The sequence below is a fragment of the Lolium perenne genome, chromosome 2 (genome assembly GCF_019359855.2).
Source record: "Lolium perenne isolate Kyuss_39 chromosome 2, Kyuss_2.0, whole genome shotgun sequence".
In the NCBI taxonomy this organism is placed as follows: domain Eukaryota; kingdom Viridiplantae; phylum Streptophyta; class Magnoliopsida; order Poales; family Poaceae; genus Lolium; species Lolium perenne.
The window spans coordinates 246,584,869-246,593,569 of NC_067245.2; the positions used below are offsets into that span (position 1 = coordinate 246,584,869).

The window sequence follows — 8,701 nt, forward strand, 5'->3', positions numbered from 1 at the left end:
AGAGTGTGCTATTGCGTCCATGCCTACCCGCTCAACCAGTTCTTTCCGGGGACAGGGATTTCGACGCGGTCGTTCTCGCGATAGCGGAGTACCCGCATAGGATGGCCGTGGGTCGGAAGTGGTGTGCCCATCTACCGATTCCCCGCCGATCCACGCGGCCAAGGTTGCAAGAACCTCGCTTTGGTCGGGCGGAATCTACTTCAGTCGTTCACCGTATCCGAATTCCTTCACCTTGCGATCGAACTCGTCGGTATCCATGGAGGTGTCGTCGGCGGTTGGGCCGAGGTTGCCCAGATCGATTCTTCACCCGGATCATTGCTTTCTCCGACAGCCTCCTATCGATCCGAGCGTCGGCCGTTTTCCTGCCTCTACCGCATGGGGCCTCGCACCGACTTCTTGAGGGGCGCCGCTGCGGTATGGGCTATGAAGTGTACGAAGTGACACCTTTGCTTCTCTAACACCCGGGAGACCTGTGCGGATCTCGCATTGGTCTTCCATGCTTATTTCCCGCTCAGGGGCGGATTGGGTGGGCTTTGAATTTTCCAGATCTAAGGCGGAATCTTCCTTAGGAAGTTCCTCGCGACTCGATCGGATCTTCGCGATCGCGTCCTGCTCGCCGGCGGTCGCGCTGGCCATATTTACTTACCATGCGTTCTCGTCGAAATCGACGGCCTCGCCGATGAAGATGTGTATCCCGCCGATCGGGATGATGGAGAGCTTGACGGGGGTTTGTCTTAGCCGAATCCAAGACTCATCCTCGTGGACGATCGGAAATTTCCGGCAGACTTGACGCGCCCCACGGCGATGGTGTCGTCGATGCCTCCGAAGGTAGAACCCTCCCTGCTCCGGCCTCCGTACGCCGCCGGCCCCACGGTGGGCGCCAACTCGTCGTTGCCTATTCGACGGCACCTCGAGAGGGATCCTCATGAGTGGGAGAAGAAATAGGGGCCATAGGGCGGAGAGTCCTCGGGACGGTGGTACGTGATTTACCCAGCTTCGGATCACCTGCACGATGGCAAGGCCTACTGCTGCTTGTCTGGAATTATCTGGGCGCTTTTGCGTTGTTACAATGAGTTGTGGTTGTGCCTCTAGGGCTCCCGGGATCCGGCTTATAAAGGCGCACGGATCTAGGGTTTACATGGAGAGTCCTAGCCGGATTACAGATTGCCTAACTACGGTACAATGTCTTGACGTGTACGTCAAGGATCCGCCTTCCATATACGTCGTACTGGATCCGGGTTCCTCATGGGCCTCCCTAGATCCGGCTTCCTCCGAAGGTCGGTTCGGATCCGGCTTACTGATCCTGGGCTGGACTTCATCCTTCACGATCAAGAACAACTGGGCCGCCCGATGGGCCACACACCATATCACCGTCTGTGGGCTACCCGGGCTTGCTGGATCTAGGCACTGTCGATGGTACACCTATGAAGTATACCCACAACATGGACGTATTCACCGTTTCATCTGGGTCTCTCTCTCTTCTCCGATTCACTTCACCGGGGATGCGTCGCCTTAATCACGGCCCAACATTGTCTTTACTACGCAGATCGCAAGTTCACATCAGGGTTTGTTGCGCCTTTGCCGGTGGCCAATCACCGGCAAAACGGTGTCAGCATACGGCAGGCCAGTGTAGCACTGTTTTGCCCTGGCGTCATCGTAGCCGCCGAGGCCTCGCTGTAACCGGGGGACCCGGGACAGGAAAATGTCGCTCGCTGGAGGAGGCCCGCTACACGGCCCCCCAGAGCAGTAGTCTTGTAGAAAAAAAAGGAGGAGACAGTAACCACATGCAATCCTTCTACAACAACAAAAAAAAACTAACCACATGCAATTGTTCAGTTGGTTCCTCCAGCATACAAAACTTCACACCAGATTGAAGAAGAAAGTCAAGAAAAATCATCTGCCCACCACTTCTTAAACTAGCACTTCAACACCTTGATGCAACAAAAGTATTAGATCAAGAGCAGAAAATCCCAGATCTCAAGAATGTGCAGGGCCGACAAGAGAGACACTCATTAGTCTTTACCATGTCTTGGCTCGAGTTGTCATCTTGCTGCTCCAAAAGGATTCATCCTAGATTGCTGCATTAACTAATCCTGCTCCTAATCCGTACGGGTTGACGAACTGCTCAAGACAACAAGGATGCAAACTGACACCAGTATGAATTGGTATATTTGTTTGATTGTAATATATAGGGAGCAGTGTTTCATCTAAAAAGTCAAACACACACACATGGGTCTTGCACTTCTTTTCTTCCTTTGACTGACAGTTACTATAATATGCTGGTAACCCATGTATGTTGTTGTGCTGGTGACAGTAAAATATGTTAATGACAGAGTTATGACTAAACTAGTCGTTCTACACAGAGCTGAACTACGATTAACATGATCTCACCAATAAGAGTTGTGCAATCCGCAGTACACTACAGGTATATATGCAGAAGCAGCTACGTGGACTTGCGTCACAAGCTAGTACTACTATGCAGATGCTAAATGATCCCCTCAACAAAAGAATTTTAATACATAGTACTCCCTCCGTTCCTTTATAATTGACTCAAATTTAGTACAAAGTTGTACTAAATCCGAGTCAATTAAAAAAGAATGGAGGGAGTAGCAGTTATCAATTTCTCATATGATAAGAGCATAATACACACGCAGAGCCATTGCTTCCTACAGGTTTGGCATTGGCACTGGGATACCTTGCTGTGGAAAGCAGACTGCGAGACACGCCACCGCTTCTCCGACAAGCTCTTCCAACAGACACACCGCGATCTGCTTCGCGATCTCATCGGTTTCAGATCTCTCTGATTTCACCCAACCTCCCACCTCCACCTCTTGTTGCACAACTCTTTCCAGCATCGTTGCAGCATCGGCGCGCTCGTTCGCCGCAAACCACTCCGCCCCGTAAAGCCAACCCCTCACACGACTCCACACTTCTTCAACTAAATCTTGAGACAATGTCTCCCTCCATGCTCCGAGGCACGCTTTGCCCCACGGGTAGGTGTTCTGTAACACGTCTTGGCCAGTCTCGACCAATGCCATATTTACACAGTCAAAAAGAAGCTTCTGGTTTGACCTCCGCTCCCTTGACTTGGCAGCCTCCTCCTTGCGGTCCAAGAACTTGTCACACAGTGCAGGATCAAGAGGGGAACCAGCTGAATACCAACCTGTGAACACCATACTCACTTGCAGATTGCCTAGTCCAGCAGCTGATACTATCTTCTGTACAAGCGCATAGCGTTCTGATTCATCATCATCTGCACTGGAGAAATTCAGGGAGCTATGTAATGGCGAACTTGAGTTGGTATCCTCCCATGATAACGAGCGAAAAACATGCTCAATAGGAGACCGTAAGGCAATTCCTGCGATGTTAATAAAAAACAGGTACTTAGTATTTAAATAAACAGAGCAAGGCTAAGTTCAATTTTCAGAACAAGAGGAAAAACTTACTCTCATTGCAGGATCTGGTACTTCTTGATGATTCAGGTTCATTAGTGTTTCTATCTTCAGATGGTGCATCAAGAACTGAAGTAGGACTAGGCTCATCACGCATGCATTTTAGGCCACCGTTTGATCTTAGTTCATCAGTGTACCCACTTGGACAGTCGGAAGATACAGCTTCTTCCATGGAACCAACAACCTGCTACACATTGATCATTTACTGTGAGTAAGCACAACAATATTCTTTTGCATCAAAAGTTACATAATCATTGTCATAGTGACGCAGAGACATTGCAGGGAGAAAAATGTAACCTAAAACAAACAAATAGTGAGGCATTAAAGTAAAGTTTGAAACAAGTGCTTACTCTTGAAGAACAACTTGTTTGTAGGGTGGAATTATCAGCTTTGTCCTTACAAAATGCCACTTGCTCGTCAAATTCAAGGCCATGTTCAGTCTCTGATTGCGTGCCACCAAGAAAACTGGCTTCAACCTTCTCATCAGAGATATCAGATGGAAGGATAGTTTTCTCTTTTGCCAACCTTTTACTACTCGGGAAGAAAAAACTTGATACTTTTCCCTTGAATGATAATTTTCCTTTACCTGGCCCTGCATCCACCTTCGATGTTTTGCAGCCTTCAGAGTTTGCGGGCACCACCATGTTATGAAACGCTTCTGATGACACCGGGAGAGATTTTGATCTCGCTAAATTTCTTGGAGATCTCTCCCCATTTTCAGCTTCTCTAAATGTAGATATGCAGGTGGCTTGCATGGCCAACTCATTTCCCGTGCCACATGGATGGCTACTAGAAGCAGAGTCTGGTACAGCAACAATTTCTTCTTTCTCAGCTTCTCGGATGGAGAGCATGTCACCCAAAGTTCTTGAGCTCCTTGGCAACTTTACTTCTTGAATGACCTCATCACATGCTACCGTTGTCCATCTATCTGAAAGTCTCTTTTTGGCTTCCTTGATCACAGATGACTCGGCTGAATGTGAGTGAGAGGCCCTGCTATAAGCTGAAGATGAGTAAGTACTGCTATATCTTTTGATATAATCCCATGAATTTCGTGACACTGGACTGACTGCCTCTGAGTCACTTAGGCCACCACCATCTTCATCGATGTAATCACCTTCTGACCCACTGAAAGAGCTCTCATCACCAATATACCCATTTGAGTACACAGAAGACAGCAAAGACTCATCCCGCCGATAACGATCCTCTTGCAGGTACTGAACTGAAGTATCCGATACATCATATCTTAAAGTGGGTATACAATCTTCTAAATCACCAAGAAAGTCAGTCCGCTGAGCCTGTTCAGATGGAGCTGACCTGGGAGTTAGCCTGGCATGTGTTCTATTAGGCTTCCCAGGGCTAGGCCTCAGGACCACTATCCTATTTGTGTGCGAGAAGTTATCTTCTGCTGAATGAGATCTATTATGAGACTTTCCAATCACAAAGTCATTTTCTTCATTATCTCGGTGTGTTCTGGTTTCTCTTACCCCTTTATTCTCAACATAATTAAGTGGTTTCAACACAGTAATGTGCTTTGTCTGAGGTGGCGCTGGCATTGTGCGATGTCCATTCAGTGGGTTCGAGATAACAGAGCTTGGTTCTTGAAGGAATTTTAGAAACAGATCCTTATTCGAACTTAGAACCTCGAGAGCTTCTTGAAACTCCTTCGAGTGAAGAAAATTCTCATCTGTGGCAAGGCGTTTCGCTTCTATGAACTTTTGCCGAACAACTTCTAACCTTGTGTCACTCTTATCCCGTGAAGACCTCCCACCTGAAGAAGTTTGATTCTGAATATGGTGTGTTCTTAATGGTTCTTCACAGACTGCATACACGTCCTTAAATTCAACTGTTTCCTTGGGGCTTCTTATGTGTATGTCCTGTGTTTTTCTGTTGTAGTGGTGCTGCTTTTGCTGCTGCAGGGCCCTGTTTGTTGCTGACAAATTATCATGTGAATGGCTTCTCCTCAAATTTCTTTTGGCAGAATTTAGTGCCTGCTCTTGAGAAGGTATATCATCTTCAAGGCCCATCAATCTGGCAACAACACTTGGTGGATTCCTCTTTGATTCCACTTCTTTGGCCATCCCCTTTGCTAATTGGGTCTTCATGGGCGATTTATCTGATGTGTTGCTTAAAGAGCTCCTAGTGCTAGCCTCCTGTAGCGAAATTTGTATTGGAAACTGCAACATGACATACATTTACAAGAAATTTTGACTAGGATAAGTCAGGCAGGGCACCTATGGCAATTGAAATATGACATGTAACTCACCAGTTTATCCTCTACACGAACTTTAGCAGGATCACCAGTTACATTGATATCTGTCCGGCTTCGGCGAACTGGAGAGCCTGGCAGTTCAAAGCTGAATCAAATAAATAGTTTGACAATGACACAGAATAAACTATATGCCTAGCAAAAAATAACTGAAAGAATGCAGTCAAGCTGGATATTTAGAGCAGAGTCTTGCAAAGAAATAGCAAGAGTACTTTTTGCATATTTCAAATATAAGAAGCAAAACACAGCCAAAGGAAAAGACAAGAAAAACATGTTATTATCCAAAGGGACAACGTGTAGCAATATGCGAAGGAATCATTGATCATACAAGGCCAATGCCATCTAGTCCCCACATAGAGAGGACAACATTTACGCCAGGAAATGTCCAAAATATACCCCCACCCGCACAAAGTACGGCATTGTAGAAAAGGAGTAGCATTTGTCTCAAGTAGCACTGAAGTAGATGACAACTGAACACAGGTTACCGAAATAAAAATCCTTGCAGATCAACAACATCGCAACAAGTAAGCATAATGCAGGAGGAATGTATGTACCTTCTCTATGAGCTCTCTCACTGAGCACCTTCGTGCTGGCCATCCCTGCACTCAGTTCGAACAAGTTGATCATTGGCTTCTTTCTGATGAAAAACAACTGCCTCCAAGCATCACACCGTCAACACACAAGATTTAGGTTTTCTGAAAAAACAGAGTTATGGCAAAAAAAAAACAGCGAAATGACACGAAGAATATGAAACATTGAGCAGCCATGCTTGTACCTGAGATCCACGAGGCAATCAAGCAAACTAAATAACATTAGCAATACAAGCAGTTGGTACAGGCAGCAAGGAGGGCAGTAATAGCATAGAGGAAGTGTCTTAGGAAGAAGCTCCTAGCATTTGAAGCCCATAAATTTGAACCTAGGGGACAGAGGGGCCAGGCGGTATTACTGTAGAACGATGTCGTCCTTTCATGAAAACATCAACACACACGCACATGTTTAAGGCTGGGTTTTTTGCAGGCGTTAAGTAGGCCAGATGGGCACAGTTCATGTCCCTGTTCATGGCCCTGTTCTTGCTTAACACCAAGGGAAGGCAAAATGGCACGTCGCGCGAAACGATAAACGAATAAAACAATGGGGACCGATCGAGCGACGCACAGGAGGCAGGATGGAAAAGCGGAATGTAGCAGCGAACAGGATGGATAACACGATGCAGAGAGCGTTGGATCGGAGCGAGCTCTTTGCAAATGAATCCATGATTGCCATCCAAAGGAATCTCTGCAGCAAGAAAAAGGCTTTTTAAGGCTGCGCTTTTCAGCGAGCACGAGTTCACAGAATCACAGCTCACATGAGAGGAGAGAGAAAGCAAAAGGATATCGGCTTTGTTGTGTACACATCATGGAGTGGAAAAGGAAACCTAGCTGCAAACTTAAAATTTGCTACTATCAACATCACATATTTACATGAGAAAAACAAAAATGAATAGAAAGCAGCAAACTAGCAGAGGTAGCTACAGACAGAACTATGAATTGAGGGCGACGAGAAGGAATCCTGCACTGCAGCAGCAGCTCAGTTTTGAAGGCCCCAATTTCAATACCGTCGGCAGAGAGAGAATGACAGGGGAGGTGATAAAAGTGGATGCAACGACGTACAATACAAAGAAGATGTAGAAAAGCGAGGAGACGCAAACGTAAGCCGAGGACTGAACGACCGCTGAAGCCTGAAAAAAAAGGAAACCGGAGAGCGGTGTGCAGTTGGGGAAGAGGAGAAACACCAAGAACTCGGAGCTTTCCACGCGGAATGCAGCTGGGCTCCCCGATTCAATCTGTGAATAGCCAGGGGAGGTACAGAGTAGAGAGACGAGGGAATCTTGCAGAGAGGCTTGCGAGGTGCAGGGCCCGAGCAATAAATTCTGGGGCGCGCGCGGGAGCGGAAAGGGACGGGAGGAACTGGGAAAAAGGGGCGGCCTTTACGCCCAGTCATCGATGGCAATAATTTTGGTCCCGGGGATCCTGAAACGAGCTCAGATCTCCCGACATCGTCTTCCCCGCAGGGGCTGGCCTGGGCTGGGCCCGAAATCCGCGAGCCTCGCATCGCATCCACCCAATGCGGCCTGAATTAAACCGTAAACACCTCGTCTAATAACAAGAACAACAAGATGGCCTGAATCAGAGCACGAATTTCGCAGCGGAAGTTCCGGGACTTAAACCAGATGAGGAAGAAATGATGCAACAGGAAGGCAGGAAATCGTCGAGGATGGAAAGAAAAAAAAAAGGAAATGAACCCCCGCTTATCTCGCTCGTTCCAGGGAATGGGAGAGAAGAGAGGGAGGACGCACCTATGGCGGAGCAGCGGCGGACATTCGCCGGCGGCGGCGGCGGGGGCGGAGCAGCTGGCCAGCAGTGCCGCAGAGTGTGCAGTGGGATGGGGGAGAGAGGTTGGCGGAATTTTACCCAGCTGCTCCTTGGGCTGCCCCGTGAACTGTTGCTTGTTTTGTTCTTGCTCCGCTCGCTATCGGGTACCCGCCGCTCCGCTCGTGGAGTCGTGGAGTGTGGGTTGCGTACGTGCGTGCGTGCGTCGCGTGGAATGGAAAAAAAGTGGTGATGATGATGATGATGATGATGAGCAAAGGTGTGGTGTGGGGAACTGGGGATCGTAGAGTAGAGTAGCATACATACAGAGTGGCATGTATAATGGGACACTGCACGATCGAAGTTTGCCGTGCTGCTGCTGCGAATTTATGGCTTCTTTGTATCGTCGGTTAACAGGGTAGTAGGAGTACGTCGCCATCGCCGTACAATGTACGACCTCATTTACTCGGCACAGCAGCTGTACGAGCGTCTCTGTTCGTAGATGGTTCCCGTAGTACTGCCTTTTTTCGAACTATGAAAATATAATCAATGCTTGCGAACACGAACACATACACCTGCTGAGTTTAAGGATGGCAATGGAGCAGGTTTGGGTGGACATATAAAAAAATCAGATC

The 8,701-nt window shown here is 47.7% G+C and overlaps 1 protein-coding gene across 7 annotated transcripts; it reads right to left on the reverse strand.

Moving 5' to 3' along the window:
• Nucleotides 1–2,342: 2,342 nt before the first annotated feature.
• LOC127335500 (uncharacterized) lies at nt 2,343–8,346 on the reverse strand. Of its 7 annotated transcripts, XM_051362167.2 has the most exons (7): nt 8,054–8,346; nt 6,494–6,993; nt 6,273–6,413; nt 5,716–5,792; nt 3,803–5,626; nt 3,447–3,639; nt 2,343–3,358 (listed from the first exon to the last, which is right to left on the reverse strand). In XM_051362167.2, the coding sequence occupies exons 3-7, from the start codon at nt 6,343–6,345 to the stop codon at nt 2,667–2,669; spliced, it is 2,859 nt and encodes a 952-aa protein (XP_051218127.1). In that variant the 5' UTR covers nt 6,346–6,413; nt 6,494–6,993; nt 8,054–8,346; the 3' UTR covers nt 2,343–2,666. The 7 variants fall into 7 exon arrangements, with proteins under 7 accessions (XP_051218127.1, XP_051218124.1, XP_051218122.1 ...); XM_051362164.2 differs by lacking the exon at nt 6,494–6,993 and having other exon boundaries at nt 3,803–5,602; nt 6,273–6,317; XM_051362162.2 differs by lacking the exon at nt 6,494–6,993 and having other exon boundaries at nt 6,273–6,317.
• Nucleotides 8,347–8,701: the final 355 nt, after the last annotated feature.